Genomic DNA, 19233 nt, shown 5'->3' with positions numbered 1-19233 from the left:
TGGAATAAAGCAATCTTTCATAATGTACTGCAAGCAGCCTTCAATAGCCATACTCAGAAAAAATTTGTTCTGGACCAGTTCCAAATATTGCAGTGAAGGAAATCTTCTCTATTTGTTTGCATCAGGTTTCTAGATGTTTATCTATTTTTCTGTAACCATGGAGGACAGCAGACGCTGGCAGTATTCACAATTGCTTCCTCAAGGTACTAGCTTTAACTGAAAAATTCATAACCACATTTGCAGCTACAGCTAATTTAAACAACAGTGTTTCTTTCTTTGGTGATTTGAACATGTTATATGGTAGATAATTTTTGAAATCCTTTTTTTTAGCATGCAAAAATTAACAGGAATTTAAAAATCAAAAAGACTGAAAAATTATCTGACCAATTTTTCTCTGATAATGAAGAAAATGCTTACCTTTGTTCATTCAGCCAACTTTTAAGGGACCTAAACTATGCAATTCAGGGTATCCAGCATTAAATACAGAGCATGAATAAGAGCAAGACTTGAGAGAACACTTCACAACAAAGTGACTCAGCTTACACCTTTCCATGGTCGCTGAGGCAGACTCTTTGGTCAATGCAGGGGTGCATGCATGACAGGCATTTTGAGTCTTTCAGGATGGCTGATAACAGCTTCTTTTGGGTCATTTGCTGTGTATTGAGTTTCTAAACTGAAATGGTAGCTACTGTTCTAATGATAGATAGTGAAGGGAGTGCCATGACTATATAGGACAGGAACTACATTTTGTTTTTTTCTTAAAAATAGATGCGGGAAGCTACATGCAAAAACACGCCAAAGGAATGTTGTTAAGGTTACAACATCAAACTCTTGTGAATAAGAGGCTGCATTTATGGATGCTTGAATAACTCTTCTTCTGCCCCTTCTGTATGTGCATTATGGCAGAGGCTTCACTAAAATGTTCACTCTTCCTCCCCTACCCATAGATTTTACTTTAACCAGTGCATGGACAGTTATAAATGAGGCATTGATTTTTTTTTGAATGCGTTCATCATTCACTTAATTCTTTGGTAGCTTTTCATATGGTAATGCTTGCTTGTAATACTATCTAGTGTCAAAATGTTGGGAAGCTTTAGAATTGACTGGAAGTTCCTGTTGGCATTTTAAAATAGACTTGTCAGCATTTGAACTCTGCACTGGTTCCAAGTGTTTTCTTAGCTCCTGCTGTTGTAAAATGCAAAGTGGGCGGAGTGGATTATAACCTTGGTAAATACCTCTTAAGCAAGGTGTGGGGCTTGCTACATACAGGTCTAAGATCGTTTTTCATTGAACCTGTTTCCCATCAGCTGAGCCTCCAGGCCCCGGAGGGTTATGCAGACGGGAGTACGTCCCAGCTGCTGACGGCGGTCGGATCTTATGTAAAATGCACAGCACATATCCCATGACGTGCTTCCAGGCTACTGCCTGTGAAAAAAGGAGTTCCAGCCAGAAGCTGAGCATCTGCCGCGTACGCGAGCGGGAGAGGGCGGGAGGCAGGAGCCGCAGAGCCGCGGGAAGGCAGGGAGCCGTCCCGGCCTGGCGGGCCCGAGAGCGGCGGCGGCGGCGGCGGCGGCGGCGGGCGAAGGGCCCGGGGCTCGCGCGGCCCTGCGCTCCTCTCCGCCGGGCCCCGCAGGGCTGTAACTTAACTCTTACAAAGGGCGGCACAGCGCCCGCCAGGGCCACGCGGGCCACCCGCGCCCTCGGGGCGCTTATTTTCCCGCCGCGGGTTGCTGCGGCGGAGCCTCCCCCGGCAGCCCCCGCCCCCGCTCCTCTGCTCGGCCGTGGCGCGGGGGGGACCCGCCCTCCGCGGGGCGCCGCCGCCGCCCGCTGCCGGGAGGCAGGAAGCGGCAGGGCCGGGAGCGGCGGGCGGCGAGGATGGCTGCCGGCGGCGGCGCCGCCGCGGTGAGGGCGGGCGGGGGCTGCCGGGGGCAGGAAGGGGCTGGGGAGGCAGCGGGGGGGGGCGTTAACGGCCCCCGTGGCGCCCGTTAACGGCCGCCGCCGGCCGTTGGCCGCGTTGGGGTCGCGCGCCGCGGCCGCCTCGCCTCCGCTCGCCTCCGCTCGCCCCCGCGGAGGGCGGCCGGCTGCGGCAGGAGGGTTTTGCTGCGCCTCGGGGCGATGCCGAGGGCGGTGGGAGCGAGGGTGAGGGGCGGAGAAAGACCTGCCGCTCGGGCCGAGGCCGCGCACGCTGCCTGCGGGGAGGCGTTTGCCTCCCCTCGCTTGTAGCTGGCTTCACCGGGGCGGGTTTGGGGTGTTCGCCTCGTGAAAGCTCGCTTAACGTCGCCGTTTTAGCTTAGCGCGTGGTAAAACGTGGCGGTTATGGGGGTGGTCTGAGTGTCCTTTTTCTGACGATCACGTGTTTCGCGTTGCCCGCCGGGCCGGGCCGCGGGGCTCGGTCGGGCGCCCCGGGTACGCGGCGACTCCCAGCAGCGGTATCTGACAGCCAGGCGGTGTCACGTCCTCTGCGGCACGCTCGTTTCCTGGTACCTTGCAGCTGGTTTTTAGACGTGTGCCTTTGTCCACGCGACTTTCCAGTTCTGTTCTATTAAGAAAACATATTTAGGGATATAGGTTGTCTTTTTTTTTCCTGTAGAAACGTTGTTATGGATAAGCAATTTGTTTACAGTAAAGGTGTTCTGTTTGAAGCTAATTTTACAGTGTGTGCAGTGCCTTTGTAATGTGGTCTAGTCACATTTAACCATCTTTGTGTGCTCCTGCAACCTTCTGCTAAGCAAAGGCGTCTCTTGTCAGGTGGTTCTAGGTTTTTAACTGTGTTTTAAATTCAGTTCCTTATTTGTATTAATGCAGCTTTACAAGTATAGTGCGTGTTCCTCATAAAGAGAAAGATATGTTGTCTAGTAGATGAATAAAGTTTGTTCATAACCAACAGTGTGAAAACCATTGCCACGGGCCTCATCGACCGCTTACGTGCAGCTGTCACCCTATCCACAGTGATAAAGATCTATCAGCTCTATCAGGACCATATCCATTTGTTGAGGACCCTTGTACCTGTGATATTGTCAAGGCTACGCAGTAAGTATATGTTGGTATATGTTCTCTGTGTGCAAAATGTTGAAATACATGGGTGTTTCAAACAGTGTAAGCCATTTTTGATATTTTTGTGAAGAAAAATTTTACTGCTCCGTGTTCTCTCTTTAGTGAAAGTTGAAAATCACTGTAAGATACTACTGGAAATATTTTTAATCATAAACAACATGCAGTCAGGTATATCTCAATCCAGTTTGTTGTGTGAGGTAAAAAATTCTATATATCAGGGCTCAGCTCAGATCTTTTTGCAAGACTTCCATTGAATGTGATGTGGAATTTTGCTCAAGTAGGAACTGCTGGATGAGGCTTACTGAGGTTTCCTTAAGTATGTGATACCCTCTGTTGGAGGATTTTTTTAACAACTGAATTATAAGTAAATCAATTTATTTTTTTCTTATTTAAGGTATGGATTACTAGAGCGATGCAAAGAACTGGTAGAAGCAGGATATGATGTTCGGCAACCAGACAAAGAAAATGTGACTCTTCTTCACTGGGCAGCGATAAACAACAGGCAGGAGCTGGTTAGGCAAGTGCTGAGTCCTTGTGAAAACAATTGCATAGTTAGAAAAAACAGCACAAGTATTCTGCTACTCTTAATTATGGTCACTATTTTAATTGCGTTTTAGAACAAATGGGATATGCTGCTTCAGAAGAAAAAGATAAAATTCAAATTGTAGCCTGATTACCTTTGTGAAGATGTCACTGAAATGTGAAGTTACCACTATTCATTTTCTGTGTGTGTGAAGTTGTGCAGTGGATAAAATAATTAGGTTTTCTTCTTTGTTTTTTTTTGTTTTGTTTAATAAAGATTCAAGCTGATGTTATAGGTGCCTTGCTAGTTACTACTTTTTGTTTTCTTAGTTAAACATTTTCTCAGAACACCATCTTTTACTGCAAAATATTCTTGTAGATTTGCTTCTTTAGTGAAAGTTTCTTGATTACAATTTATTTACTTCTAGAGCTGTGTTATCCTTAGTATAATGTTTTATTATGACTCTTATTAATCTTGTTTTGTTGCTGTTACAGGTTTTATATTTCCAAAGGTGCAATAGTGGATCAGCTAGGTGGAGATTTGAATTCAACTCCACTTCACTGGGCCATTAGGTATGCTGCTTACAATTGTCAGTTGTAAATTTGTTAGTATGATCTGTTACAGTATCGTTTTGTGTAGCCCAGTAGTTGTCATCTTAAATCAAATTCAGTTTTGTGTTGCTTAGTTTTCATGCCCATAATAATGCTGAAATCTGTTCTTTGATACCTGGAAACTTTGCAGGCCACGAAGTTGTGTTATACAGCTAATCTATGTATTTTGGTCACTTTGACTCACATTTTAAGCAATACTATTCAGCATTTGTCTCTTAAGTCCTGCCTTACTGGGCAAAAAAGAACTCAGGTGTGTTAGTTCACTTTTGATACTTATTTGGTACTTTTGATGCTTATTAGGGCATAGTTTAGATGTGAAAATATCATGGTCAAGGTTCCTCTCAGACTTCAGGATGTCTAACTAATATGCTTTCATATTCTTATGCTTCTCTAATAGATTGAGTTGGTGTGCTGTTATAAGACTCGGCACTGACAATCCTGAACCTTAAAGTGCTAGCATGTGGTAGCAGAACAAGTGTAAGATATTTTGTTGCTCAGTAGCACATAGATATTTTTGGCCTTCTGCCCTGGTGATGTTGGCTTTTCTTCTTGGACTATGTATAGCAGCCGCCATAAATATGCAGTATCTCTTTCTGAGTAATAGTAGCTACTGGAGCTTGGGTATATTTAATGTCTCTTTTGACCTGCCCTTCTACATGTGTGTGTGTAGACTATCTGTCCAGCATGATATAATTTTAAACCCTATATATAGTTTTGGTTTCTAGGACATGACTTGAGTAAAATGATCAGAAGAACAAAATAATGTTTGTCTGGGAAATATTAGCTGGAAATAATGATTCTCCAATAATTTTTTGAGTGCAAATTCTCATGTTGGAAGAACAGTGGTTTCTCTGGGCTACCTTAGTCTACAGCAGAACAAAGTTAGATACTTCTCCTAAGAAAGAATACTCACAGGAGAAATTACTGCCACTGACCACTGTATTCTAAATTACTATATTGCCTCAGATTGAATTACGGATGTATGTGTGCCCTAGGGTAAACCTTTAGTTTTAAAAAAGTAATTTTCTGGATAAAAATACAAGATTCTGAAGGGAAAAAAAATTTTTTTTAAGTGTATCTAAGAGAATTGTTATGGCAATGCTTTCATTGAGATTTCCAGCTTTTTTTGTCATCTTTATGGTTTCATTTCTTATATCTTTACAGGCAAGGACACCTGCCTACGGTCATATTATTGTTGAAATGTGGAGCAGATCCCAGTCTTATTGATGGGGAAGGATTCAGTAGCATTCATTTAGCAGTGCTGTTTCAACACATGCCTATTATAGCTTACCTCATATCAAAAGGCCAGGTACGTTGCTGATGTCCCAAGCATAGTTTTCTACTTAAGAGCAGTTGCTTATGTATTGCAGATACAGAGTTTGTTTTCTTTTCTAGATGACAAAAGATATTTGGCAAGTATTTCCCTATATCATAAGTTCAGAGATCCTTAATCTTCTTTATTCTTTCCAGTCTTTTTGTCATCCCTGTACAATTCACAATGTCTGAGCACAACTGCTAATGCTGTGCAGATTTGTTGTGCAGTATAAATAACTGGCTTTTAAACCTGATAACAAATAGCAGTATATGAAATATAGACACCATGGATTATTTACTGTTTGATTACAAATTCATAACTAGAAATCCATGCAATTGTCCACTAGCTGAAGCTTGCAGAATAGATGATCAGACTAGATCTGAGTATTTTTTTTTTATGGGAAATTTCTGGTTTTGCTTATTTTATGTTACATCCACTGTAGTTAATATTTGCTTAGGTTGCATCTGAAGTAAGAACTAATAAGTATAACATTTGCTAAAAAATGCTTTCTAAAGTGCCTTCTACTGGTAGCACTTTTGAGCAGAAAAGGAAAAGAAATCTGGTTAACATGGTTCCCTTAAATATCCTTAGTGGAACCTCTGAGTATCTTCTGAAGGGAATGGCATGCAAGACCCAGGGAAGGCAAAAAATTTTTGAGTGCTGGTTTCTTGGATGGCTTAACACAGTTTCTTTCCCTACTTCAGTGAAGCTAAACCAGTTATGTTGTTGAGAGTCTGACCATGTGTCTTTGTTTCCTGAAATCACTATTAATCACTTGTTTGTTTTTATTTTTATATATATATATACACACACACACGCACATCTAGAATGTAGATAAAACAGACTTCAGTGGACAAACGCCTCTAATGATATCAGCACAAAAAGTGATTGGGTAAGTAGTGGATAACTTAAAAAGAATCTGTCTTATTGTACCCAGAGATTAATTTTTTTTTTTTCTCTGAAGACTTTTTGTTAAACTGACATTTCTTTCCCTTTAGTCATACTAAAATATGCAGAATTTTAGAGATTAGGAAATGTGAAGCAGCTAATTGGATAAAGCAAAGAAAGACAAAAAATGTTAAATAAAAGTTTAGGTTTACAGCTGGAACACCTGCAGCATAATTCCGCTTTTCCAGAAGTGAAAATAAATGGAGGTGGTCACAGTAAAGTGCATTATAATAAAGGAGAGCTGTAAGTTTACACACAGTGTTGTAGAAAGTTACAAACTGCGTGAATACCTCTTATCTGTTAAAATAATGAGATAGCATAGTGTAGAGAAAAACCTTCAGGCAGGTCCTGATTTCAGAACTTGGATATACTGTTGATGAGCTTGTTCTGAGAGAAGGAGTTTTGTATCTGCAGTTATTTCAGATTGGAACAATTCTCTTTTTCTTATAACATTTTTAAAAACTTCATCTCCAGTACATATTATCATCTATTAACTTTTATACTTCATTTTCATCTAGACCAGAACCCACGAGGTTTCTCTTAAAGTTTAACCCTTCTCTCAATGCTGTAGACAACATTCTAAAGAATACTGCATTGCATTGGGCAATTACATCAGGAAATGTAAGTGCTGTGGATCTGTTACTGGAAGCTGGTGCTAGCATGGACATAAAAAATGTCAAGGTACAGTTTCTTTCATGGTATTTCGTCACATGTGACATGAATTTATAAAGTTTATTTGAAGAAAAACCTTAGCTTTCTTCTTCTTAGTTTCTCCTTAGTTTTCCTCCTCATCTTGATGTCCTTTGGAACAGGGTGGGTGACTAAGAACTGGTATTCTTACTTTTTAACAAAAGGAGTTAGAACTTTTCTTGTGTGTAGTACAAAAGATGAATACAGACACTGTCTGCAACATTTACTTAATGAACAGTCGAGCCTTTTAATCACTGTGGACATAATCAGTGTTTCCTTCTCAGATTCTTCTTTTTTAAGTCAGCTTTTACTTATCTTAAAAGATTGTTGTGAGGAGTAATTACTTAGGCCAGAATTTTCAAGAATAACAGTGTCCGGGTGTCCAGTGGGACTATTAAAGATTTTGATTATTAGAGGAAAACATCCACCTCTTTTCAAAGTGTTTGACAGTGGCTGTTTATACATTCAGAAGTGCTAGTAGCATATATAAGTCTTAGTCCTAATATTTGTTAAAAGTGGTAGTGAAAAGTATAAATATTGAAACCCTGTTGATTGATAATACTGTGTAGATATGCAAGTAAAATATAGTTTATTCAGGATTTCTGGATTAAGCTGTGCACCTTCTCCATCTGCTGCTTACTCATGTGTGACTTAGAATATTGGTATTTATTTTTAAAAAGTTAACATAAACAAGAAACCTTTCCTTTCAATGGGTATGTAATGTTCTAGCAGCCAGGTTAGTGTTTCAGGTATTTGGAGACAATCCAATAGATAATTTGGAGAAATGTGATCTGATTGTGTGTATCTGTTCTTTGGCATTGCAAAGCAGCGAGTGAAGTGTATTAAAACTCTGAATTTAGCCTACACTTGGCTTAAAAAAAAGGCGGGGGGGAGGGAGGGTATGGGGGGGAAGGCAACCACCAAGTTATTCTTGTTTTAACTATATTTATTTCTTGCTGCTGTTACAAAGGTAAATATTTGTGTGTTAAATACATAAAGAAATAAGCATTTGTTTTTGTTGTTCAAGGGAGAGACACCGCTTGACCTTGCTCGTGAAACTCAAAATCGCTTAATTGTTTATATGCTAACTGAGGAAGAAAGAATGAGAAGCAGAAAAAATTGCAGATTACTGAGAATAGTAGAGAAATATGAGGTAATTTTGTGAGAAAAAAATAATAGAAATAAAGCTACAGCATTGTGTGTTTAGAATAATATATAACTTGTGTAACAGCAAGGCCCTCTAAGGTTTTCAAAATTGGGCACGTAAAAATCAAATAATCTGTAAGCACTTAGGTGTGGGGCATCTGTGTGTCTGTGTAATGGTTTGTTATGTTACTTGTGTTTTCTAGCTTGGGTCTCTCAGTAGCATTCATTGTTATATTACCTGAATATTTTTGAAGTAAATCTTGCTTGAATATTTTGTCATTTTTAACAATATTCATTTTAATAGCTTTTCCTGCTGTTGGCATCTTCCTTGACATTGATGTGGGCCATAGGATATGTAATGGACTTAAGTTCTGATTCTTGGCTTTTGAAAGGAAGTCTGCTTCTCTTGATACTGTTTGGAATGACTCTGTTTGTGAGGTTTGTGAATTTTTCTCTCTATATGTGCATTTATTTGTCATGGATGCCATATATGGTATCTGAAGTATTCTTTTCAATTTCACTTAGTCTGTAAAATAATTCTTGAAAAATAGTTGCTACTTCTGTGAAGGATTAAAAAAAAAAATATATATATATATATATTTTTTTTTTCAGAATGATGACAGAAGCCAAATGCTTTCAGGTGTGTGAAACAATAGTTTATCACTGCTGAAAATTTGAGGAAAACAAGTCTTTTTAAGCAGACTGTTAACTAATTTTTAGGTTAAAGAGATTGTTACTGAAGGTCTGCACCTGGTGCACACTGAGATATCTATTCACAGTGTTTAGAAGTGTGCTTTATCTCAACTTTTTCCTCTTGATTTGTGACACAGGATGAGTTTTTAATGAACCATTCCCTCTCCCTCTGTTCCCCAGACCTCCCAGACCTCCCAGCATTATCCCAAGCTATTTTTCAGGTTTCCTGCTTTCTTCAACAGTTACCATAACGGTATCTATTGAAATGACAATACTATCTGTGTGCAAATAAAGAGAGATTGTGTTTTTCACACACTACTACATAAATTCTGATATTTAATGTTAGACTGGAACAGAGCACTCTTCAGTTTATTTTTGCTTTGTTATCCCTGTACCCATTTGGCTAAAGAATCCATTTGAGCAGCAGTTTTTAATTGCTTAAAGGTATCCTGAGTAAAGTTTTTAAAATAACAAAACTGACAAATTTGTTTTCTATGGAGTTGTTTTAAATAAAATCTACTTTTCTTTTTTTTTCTTTTAATATTCTTTCAGGCGATTTGTGGGGCTCAGGAATCGAAGGTATCTTCCTACAGCATTTATGCTAAGTTCAGTTTTTTGGATGTCTGTGACCTGGTTTGTCTGGTTCCTGCCTGATATCCTTTATACTTGGGGAACACAATAGGACTCTACTTACAGCTCCTAATAAACCTAAGCCCAGTCATACAAATAGTAATTAACAGTCCCAGATAATTCCATAGGACTACTAAAATCTGGTAAGATCGGTTTACTTTATTGGGCAGGGGTTAAATAATTTTGAGTTATTAAAGTTAAAGGACTAAATATATATGCTTTCTTTTATCTTTAGGATACATTTGTATACTACTGTGAACTATTTCTTCTGTAACTGGAATTTTGTATTGACAGTTTGCTTAAATCTGAGGCCCAGAAATCAAATTCTGTGTTATATGCCACAGTCTCAATGTGACTCCATAATCTTCCTCATCGAGACTCTGATCCAGTAATGTATTTTGGCACATAGTAAAGCTCACTTTTGGAGCATGCATGCATTAATAGCAATTTTAAAAGCATCTCTAGTTCTAAAATGACAAGGATTCAACAGGTGATGGTATTCCTGCTTTTGGTTTTAAAAAAGCAAGCTTTTGTGTCCCCCTCTCTCCCGCCCCCCCCCCCCAAATAGATTTTCCAGGCTCCTGTCATATTCAGAGGTTATGCTGCATCCTCAGTATACAGTGCACTTTCTTTGAAGAGGCTTTGGACTGATGAGTACAGCAATGTTTATTCAATAGTCTGCATTTAGTTTTCTTACTTTTCTGTGCTCTGCTTTTTTGACGCACACAGGCCATTTATTTATTGATTAGTTCTGTGAAAAGCTCCATTAAAAAGATCTTTAGGAAGATACTTAAAACTGAAAATAATGTTGTATTAAACCAGCTATAAGATGTTCTTACACTAAGTAGCGTTTCACTTTTAATTACTTCATTCTTTAAATGGCATTATCTTTCATACTGTTTCTAATTAGATCTCTTTAATACAATTATCAGGATTAATTTCACTGAACTCATTAAAGAGTATTCTGGTTGGAGATACATGCATATGCTTGTCTGAACAGAAAGCATATTATTCAGTGTTGCATTGTGGAGCTTTAAGATTTTTCTCAGTATCATCTGAGTTAGAAGGTGGGGGGAAAAACCTCTCCAATCTAGCAGGTTTGAATAAGACACTCTGCTGAAGATGGTGAGCATAATGATGCTCTTGAAAGTCTAACTATAGCTGGATAACATGGACAAGCAGAGAGTTTTCCTTCTCACTGTCTAACCTTTTTTCTCATATGTGTATTTTCCCTATGGAACTGCCCACAGATCTGAATGTCAAAAAAGTGTTAAATATTTTATTTGCCCATATTTGTATGTCAAACTATTCCCCTAGACTGACTGAAAAAGTCCAGCTATCCTAATTCAGGGCTACTCTCAGATCTGAAAAACAATAAAAGTGCAAATAGACCGGCAATATCCATAGGAAATGAACCATCATCTTGGCTTACAAAAGTGCACCCTGCAATTGCATTGTAACCAAACGCAACTGTAAGACTGAAAGTGTACATTGCCAGTATTTCATAGTTTATCTTCTTGATTTTTTTAATTAGAACTACTTTGCTGTATTTTTAGTTTGTAAGACAAAACAACCTTGATGTTTTGTACTTGATTTTAAGAGTTAGTCACACTATCCTGACTCTATGAATAGTGGAGAGCCAGCTGAGATGGAATCCATGCTTGGGCACTCTGCTCCCTAGGGGCTTCATTGCCTGTTTTTTAGGAGCACGAGCTCTCAAGTTAGAAGGTTAAAGTTAATAGTATGCAGTTTGTCACACTCCACATTCCTCTGTTGCTGTATGGAGAACATTAATCTTGACATGGTTTCCTCCCCCTTTCACCAGATTTACAAGTGTCTTTATTTCATAGTTTGAGAGTTCTGTTTCTGGTGACTGTATATCCTCATTGTATGTAATAGTATTTTGTTGGCTAGAGAAGTTGCATCAAATAACTATATATTAAAAGTGCTCAATTTAAATCTACTTCTCTGAAGTTTATATGATATGAATTCCCTCTATATTCTGTAATTAAAACAGTAAGTCACTGGGTAAAAGGAATGGGGAAGTACAAGAAAAAAAAAAAAGTCCATTTAGACCAATGATTTGTCAGTTCAAGGTCTTGGTATATTTGTGAGGTAAAAAAGATTCCCAGTACCTGTCCCATTCACTTCGGAAGTGTTTAGCAGTGTGTGCTTGCTTTTTGAGTGAAAAAAGTTTCCAAGATAACTGAAGTCACATTTTTCTATTGGAATTTACTCAGTTGTTTTAGTTGAAAAAAATTAATAGAGGATAAGACTCAGAAAACTGCCAGAATATCAGAACCTGCTTTAAGTTTTTTGGTGTCTGTGCATCAGTCAAATCTCACAGCTTCTGGAATTTTAATAACTGTGTATGTCCCATTGGTATTATTTAAATAAGATAGCAAAACTTCAGAGGGAAAAACAAATGGTATTTATTTTATAGCTGTTATGTGTTGAAAGGTAAAAGTCTGCACCCGGCTAGTGAGGATGACAGCGAGCTTTATTGCAGTGCAGGCTTATATCAGTTGTAAAAGGCCTCTCTCCAAAGCTGAACTAGACAGAATATTCAACTTCTCTGACAGATGGTCTCTGAGGAACAGAGAAAATACTGCCATAAGAAAGTCATTCTTCTCCTTTTTGTGTATTGCTTGAAAAATATATTATTTGTCTGCCAAATGGTGGTGATATTTGACATAAGCATGTGTTCCTTAATCTGAATACTGCGTGTAGCCGACACAATTTTCCAAATAACTGTTGTGTTCAGCGTAGTGGGTCTTCTTTATTATTTCTATAAGACTTGGAGAACTGATCCTGGATACATTAAGACTTCAGAAGAAGAAAAAAAAGAGGTAGGTAATTTCATATAACAAATGGAAGGGCTAACCTGTTACAACATGTGTGTGTTTTTGGTTGGTTGGTTTGTCTTCTTGTGTATCTTTGTTAAATCTGCAAGCAGTAAAATACTATTTTCTTTTAAGAGCTCTTAGCTCTGTCATCAAACAGCATAGATTGTAAATAATTTCTCCTATTGGTGCTTGTTTCCTTACCTTCTTCATCCTGCTGTTGTTTCCTTGCCTGCATCTTCTCATTGAAATGTGAGCCTCAGCTAAACATCATATAGACCCACACCACTGATGATGTCTGTGATATTAAATCAGGTAGAAATTCACTTAAACATGACTATTTTGAATGGTTTCCACTTCAGGTATCTAAACTTAGAGATACTCACAATTCTACAGTTCTTCATGGTCATAAGCTATACTAAGTGCTAGAAATGTTTTAAATTTTGTCAGATTCTTTGAAGTTGTGTACTGTGGTTTGATTTTTTTAAAACATGGTATTTCGTAGTTGTATTTCTACAGTGGCAAAAAGAATTCATGGCCAAGCAGTCAGTAGACAGCTTAATATTTGGTATAATGTAGGCATTCCCAACCCATGTATTATGAACAACATTCTGTTTGTGTTCTCTTTTTTGCTCTCCATGGGGTTGCATTTCTTCAGATTGGCAGGGAGAGTAAACTGAAATTTTATCTTGTTCAATATTGTTGCCACAGGACTAGTAACTATTGGCTATCTAGTACTGATAAAGGAATGCTAAATATAGCAGCTCTCCTCATCTCTTTGAAGTCCGTCTGACTGTATGCGAGATACCTTGTATCTTAATACCATCTCATTTTTAAGAACATTTCATTAACATTATTAATTTTGGCAACATAGAGCTATTTTTTGAAAATACTGCATGAATGAAATTGTATTAGTCTATGCCATGGTGTGTTTTTCATGAACCTTTTCTCTGTAAATAGCAAGTACTTTTCTTACTGGTGCTTGGCACTCGCAGTGCTTAACGTCTGCAAAAGGCCTAACTTTAAAAAGAAATCTTCATAGACACCCTGAAACTGTATTCTAAATGCCAGTGCAAACTACTTTGTCTTTCAGAACATTGTTGCTCTTGCAGAAGCAGGTTGCTTGGACTTTAGAACATTTTGCCCATCATGTCTTGTAAGTAAGGCTTTGATGTTTACATTTTTTTTTTTTTAACCTGGCTTTTACTCAATACAACAATTAAAAAAACCCTTTTTCTTCCTTTCTTGTCATGCAGGTGTTACATGTGTAGTTTGTTGTATTTTAGTTGATTTCTTTTTTTTTTTTTTCCTCAGAAGGTGACAAAAACAATGCCTTGAGACCCTTGGCCTCTGATCTTAATAAAACAGCTTTGTTATTTCCCTCTGCTTTTTGTTGTTGTAAAAATATGTACAGTTATCAACTATGTTCTGCATTGTAACAATTACTATATAATGGAAACCTGCAAAATATGGTGTCCAAAATATATTGCTTGTGCATTATTGTGCTATAGGGCTACTGCTCTAACAGCCCCCTCCCCTCCTTTTTTTTTTTTTTTTTAGGTGATGCTCAAAACTTTGAGCAAAATACATGTTTTTGCTATGACTATTCTTTTTGTTCCTGGTCTACTAGGTAAAGAAACCTTTGAGATCTATGCATTGCCTTGCCTGTGATTCCTGCGTAGCCAGATATGATCAGCATTCTCTATGGATTGGACAGTGCATAGGTCAGAATATTTTCTTTATCAAATTTGAAAATACCACGTGTTAAAAGAGTTGCAGAACTAGCATTTATCGCCTGAAAGAGGGCAAACCTAATATAAGAATACATAGTTGATATCGAAGGTTTCACTGGCAAGTATAGAGAGTAACTAGCCAGGTGGCACTGAGAAGGGCAGCTAAAATGATTAATGGGATGGAATGGTTGCCTTAAAAGTAGAGACTAGAAAACCTAGGACTCTTGAGTGAAGAAGGAAGAGGGGATATAACTGAGACTCTCAAAATTGTTGAAAGTGATAGTTAAAGTGAACATAAAACTGTTATTCACCATGCGTGTAATACTAGAACTAGGGGAGACTCAGATTAGAAATTGGTTTTAAAAGTGGCAAAGAAAGATATCTTTACATGGCAGGTGGTGAAATTTTGGAACTTGTTGCTGTAAGGATTTGTGGAAGCAGACACTATCAGAAGGTTCAGGAAGGGATAAAGCAAAATTTTGGACAACAGGTCCAAAAGCTAATACTAAAAGAATTAGACACGTAAGCACGCTCTGCCGCTCTGCAGCAGCCATGGCTGAGAGAATGAGTTGTAGAAAGTGACCAGGCTTGTTTGCGCTCCCTAATGTCGCCTATTTGCCACTGTTAGGGACAGTATACAGGAGCAGGTGGACCAGGGAGCTAGTAGGGCAGGGTTTTTGTTTTAAAAAAAAAAACAACATTCTTGTGCTCTTAGAGAAGCTCCTGCTTCCTTCCTGTATGTCTCATTCTTGGTGATGTTTGAGGTTCAAAGGCTAGAGCTTTAAAATTATAGCAACATATTTCTAACTTTTTTTTTTGCCAGTAAAGTCATTATTTTTGCACTATTAAATATTCAGTAACTTTCTTTGCAGTATTTATTTTTTACAAATTGGTGATACGTATTCCTATGTATTTTTTTCAAAACTTTGAGCAATTCTGGTTGTAATTCAAAGAAAAAGAACCATACATCTTCATATAACAGCTTTTCTGGCAGAAGTCTCTGTCTTTTTATATGTATGTTTGCAATTCTGAAGAAAACAGAGGTCAAACAATTAAATCGGAATAGATCAGATTTTTAAGTCGTACAAGGCAACTGTAATATGCTTGAGAGCTGTGGTAGCATAATCAGTTCTTATCGAACTAAAACAATCAAAGGTATGTTCTGAAGAAGGGACAAATTCTGTTTGGCTTTATAAAGACTAGTTCTGTTGTGTAAATTGGGATGGGTAACAGGAGAAAGTTGAGAAGGAGACCAGCTTTGTCACCCTCCTTTTGAGGGTAGCAGAGGTGATCATGAGAACTGTTTCTGATTCTTCCTATTCTTATTAACTCTAGGAGAAATGCAAATACTGTTTAAAATAAAAAATGTTAACGTTTTCTTTTCCTTGCACCAATACAGGCATTGGCAACCATCATTATTACGTGTTGTTCCTGTTTTTCCTAACTATGACTGGTGTCTGGCTGCTTTATGGAACTCTTCTGTGTATGTATTCATGAATTTATTCTAATTTTGCTTTCAAGGAGCTGTATGTATGCTCTTTATTTTTCAATATTTCATTTCCATCAAGCATAATTATACCTTCACAATTGATACCAGATTTCAGCAGTGATGTTATCTTGTAGCTCTTTTAAATTAAAATATATCAGTGTATCTGAGTCTGATCAAACATCTGATTAATTTTGTATTGAGTAGAAACTTAAAAAATGCATTCTTTAAAGCTGTTGCCCTAGAAGGATGTCAGTTTTTGGTAAATGCAATATCAGAGAGGGTAGCCATTTGGAAGTCAGGATACCAATTCCAGTTTGAATACTCTTTCCTGCAATAGAAAATCAGTTTGTAAACATATTGTTGGAAAGACCTTATTTTATTGTTTGGAGATATCTGTTTTGAACTCTTGCAAAAAAAATTTTTTTTTAGCATAGTGAAAACTTTGAAAAGATGAGAGCTATACACTCATTAGTAAATCCAAAATGTTACCTTGTGAAATTCAAAAGTTTATTGGAAAAGAGGAGACCCCCTTGCAATGTAATTCCTGAGAATGAATTGACATATTGTCAACATTTTAAATCAAAAACAGAGGGAGCTTGTTATATTTTATGTTCATTCACGTTATTTTGAAATGAGTCAATACTTGGCGTAGAGTGAAGTGAATCAGCTGTGGTAGGGGAGAACATGTGGTGTGAGCATAAGTTGCTTTCCTGTGTTTCGGTAGTTGTCTTAAGTGTGGGGAAAAAAAAGTATTTTTCTCCAGTTCCTGGGTGTGAATGAACATGGGGAAAAGTTCTTTATCTTTCTGCTGACTTGGAGGCAAAAGACTTTGCTCTGTTAGGTTTTTATAGGTTAAAAATATACATGGTAGGCTTTAAATGTCTCTAAGAAATTTACAAAATTTGCACAATCCAGATTACATTTGCTTAATCCTGGTGAACTATTGCTTGCTTGGCTTTGTTGCGATGTGGTCTTGATGAAGTTTGAGATAAATTATAAGTACTTGTCTTAAAACCGTAAATAAGCACAAAGCCATATTTCCAGAAGCTTGACAATGAAAGATGATGACTTCAGTGTCACTAATTAGTTTTATATGAGTACCTAGCTAGTGCATTAAATGCTCATTAAGTGGATTACAAACACATAATATAAAGATTGTACAGAAGAATAGCAAGCAGTCAAATAGGTAGGTGGGTGTTCTTAAGTGGTAACATGGTATATTAAACATGGTATTTTTAGGGCATGTTGCCATATAATCTCTTGTGCAAATATTCTTTGTTCTGTTCTTAGGTAGTCTATATTAAAAATGTAATTAGCTATTTGTGTTTATTATCAGATTGGTCAAACCACTGTGCAACAAGTTATCGTCAAGGTGGAGCATGGTCTTACTTCACAGAGATAATATATTGTTCTCCGTGGGTTTTCTACATCTTCACACTAGCCTGTTTCCATACTGTGTGGGCTTCATTGTTGCTAATTGTTCAGCTTTATCAGGTACTGTTTTGCTTTAGTTTGTGTTCCCCTCTTAAGGAGCAATCAAATAAAAATATTTTCCTAGATGAATTGCTGCCTCAGGGATCTTGTGCCTGCTTTCCTTATCAAATTAATGGCACAGCTAGATGCATATCTTAAATCCTAGGGCAATCCTCCGAGTTTTGCAGGTACTTGTGTCTCACCATCCCTATGTAAAAGTTGGATCACAATCTGCAAATCATTCCTATAACTGATTTCTTGTTTTACTGCTCATCAAAAATCCCAAACCTGTTAAAATATATATATTTAAAGGCAAGAAAATTATCTGACTAATAGAACTGGTATTACTGCCTAAATAATGCTGCAAAAGCTCTGCCCATGGCATAATTATTTCTGAACTGAAAATTCTATAGCAGAGCTCAGCAGTGCATCGTATTAAATGCCGTTGCTACGATAAAGGTGTATGACCCTGTTTTTATCCTGATAAGGATTGTCAAACTTCCATGAGTTGATTTCTTTTGTTGTTGTTTTTTTCGGAGAGCTTGGCTAGGCAAAAAAGATTGAAAAGAGCTGTCTTAAAACATCTGGGAAGAAGCTTGTTTAGCAGCTTTCAGAAAAGATGTCTCTTGGATATATGCTAAGCATATTAAGCTCAAGAGTTGTTTTACGTCTTGGATTTCTTTTAAAAAAATCCACCATTTGTATGTGAATATTAAATATGTACTGCTAGATTTCTTTAATGTCGAATACATTGAGATAACATCTTGGGGGAGCGGGAAGGGTCTAGTTAGAATACCTACAATTACCTACTGTCTTGTACATACAGTAATTTGTAAATGTACTGTTTATGGCTCAAGCTAACATTCAGTGAAGCAACCATGCAGCCATTTATAAAGGCTTGTAAGATCATGTTGATCAAAAAATACAAAAGTGGAAAAAGCAATAGATAACTAAGCAAAAATGCTCAAAGAAAACATAAATCTCATTGTGAAACTCCGTGAAAGATGACGTGGAATCAAGAAAACACGAAGTTATGGTTGGATTTCTAACATCTACTTGATTTTTTTTTTTTTTTTTTTTTTTTTTTTTTTGCCAAGCTATTTAATCTTTCTCAGGGTATGGAATAATTTCTGTGGTAGAACATAGACAAAACCTGAGAAGACAGGTGCTTAACTGCTATAGTTCTTTATATTTCTATAGATACCCAGGTACAACCATCCAATTAAGCTTGCCCTTTCGGTGGAAGCATTAATATTACAGCTTGCTGGATTCTGTTTCAGTCTAAGTGACATATTTAAAAACGAACTTTTCAGTTTCTAAGTATGGCAGCAGTTACTTGTTTGTTAGATATAACAAACTGCTTCCCCTCCCTCCCATCTAAGTAGTGTCTTTTGGTGTCACCACAGTTTTAATTTCTGAGATGTTCATGTTTCTTTCAACCATAACTTGTTTCTCTTTCCCTAAGATTACATTTCTGGGATTGACCTCACATGAAAGAATGAACCTCCTGATACAGAACAAGTCATCTAAGCACCCTGTTTCACTCAGGAGAACTCCATACAAGTAAGCATTAATGGAGACTATTTAAGGATATAAGTCGTCAGTGCTAATTTGTTCTACTACTTCATAAGTACAAAGAAACGTTAGTCTATGGGCATACTAATCATTCCTGTTATCAATTATGCTAAGAGGAGGAATGAACCTTATTTTCCTTGCTGAGGATGTCTTTGACTGTAGGAAATAAAACATTCATCATAGTGGCTAGTGTGGTTCTTCCTACATGGCTGTATGCTTAGGAAAAAGATATGCCAAAATCAGTCCATAGTTCTAACTAGCAGATAGCTTTTTGGGGGGGAAGGGGGTGTTGTCCTTTTATTTGTTAATTGAGCACTGCATCTGCTCTGTGGGTCCAGAAAGAGAATAAAATAAATTGACCCCTTTCTGACTTCTCTTGCAGAACTTGACTCAGTAGAGAAATTGGTACCAGAGTTTTTCTGTTATGTTAGAAACACTTACTTCCTCATCTTTGTGTTAGTAGATGAGACTTTTAGTAAATACTATTTTTAAATGTTTGAGTTGAATTTT

At 37.7% G+C, this 19233-nt stretch overlaps 1 protein-coding gene across 5 annotated transcripts in view; it reads left to right on the top strand.

The window, feature by feature from the left end:
* The first annotated feature begins 1840 nt into the window (after window positions 1-1840).
* ZDHHC13 (zinc finger DHHC-type palmitoyltransferase 13) overlaps window positions 1841-19233 on the top strand; it is a 39167-nt gene continuing 21774 nt past the window's right edge. For 4 of the 5 annotated variants that reach the window (XR_010884119.1, XR_010884118.1, XR_010884117.1 and 1 more), the window contains exons 1-16: window positions 1841-1902; window positions 2888-3030; window positions 3449-3571; window positions 4072-4149; window positions 5353-5497; window positions 6331-6395; window positions 6970-7132; window positions 8169-8294; window positions 8592-8725; window positions 9533-9633; window positions 12332-12459; window positions 13547-13609; window positions 14084-14177; window positions 15586-15669; window positions 17012-17169; window positions 18614-18711. Coding sequence is in view for 2 of the 5 variants with exons in the window: in XM_067296252.1 (XP_067152353.1) it covers window positions 1876-1902; window positions 2888-3030; window positions 3449-3571; window positions 4072-4149; window positions 5353-5497; window positions 6331-6395; window positions 6970-7132; window positions 8169-8294; window positions 8592-8725; window positions 9533-9633; window positions 12332-12459; window positions 13547-13609; window positions 14084-14177; window positions 15586-15669; window positions 17012-17169; window positions 18614-18711 (1730 nt within the window). In the remaining 3 variants the exon portion in view is untranslated. The remainder of the gene's footprint in view (window positions 1903-2887; window positions 3031-3448; window positions 3572-4071; window positions 4150-5352; window positions 5498-6330; window positions 6396-6969; window positions 7133-8168; window positions 8295-8591; window positions 8726-9532; window positions 9634-12331; window positions 12460-13546; window positions 13610-14083; window positions 14178-15585; window positions 15670-17011; window positions 17170-18613; window positions 18712-19233) is intronic. The other variant, XM_067296253.1, reaches the window with a different exon arrangement.

This window comes from Apteryx mantelli, chromosome 4 (genome assembly GCF_036417845.1).
Source record: "Apteryx mantelli isolate bAptMan1 chromosome 4, bAptMan1.hap1, whole genome shotgun sequence".
NCBI classification, from domain to species: Eukaryota; Metazoa; Chordata; class Aves; order Apterygiformes; family Apterygidae; genus Apteryx; species Apteryx mantelli.
Note: the sequence above shows the minus strand (reverse complement) of the source record. Positions and strands in the feature narration are given on the sequence as shown.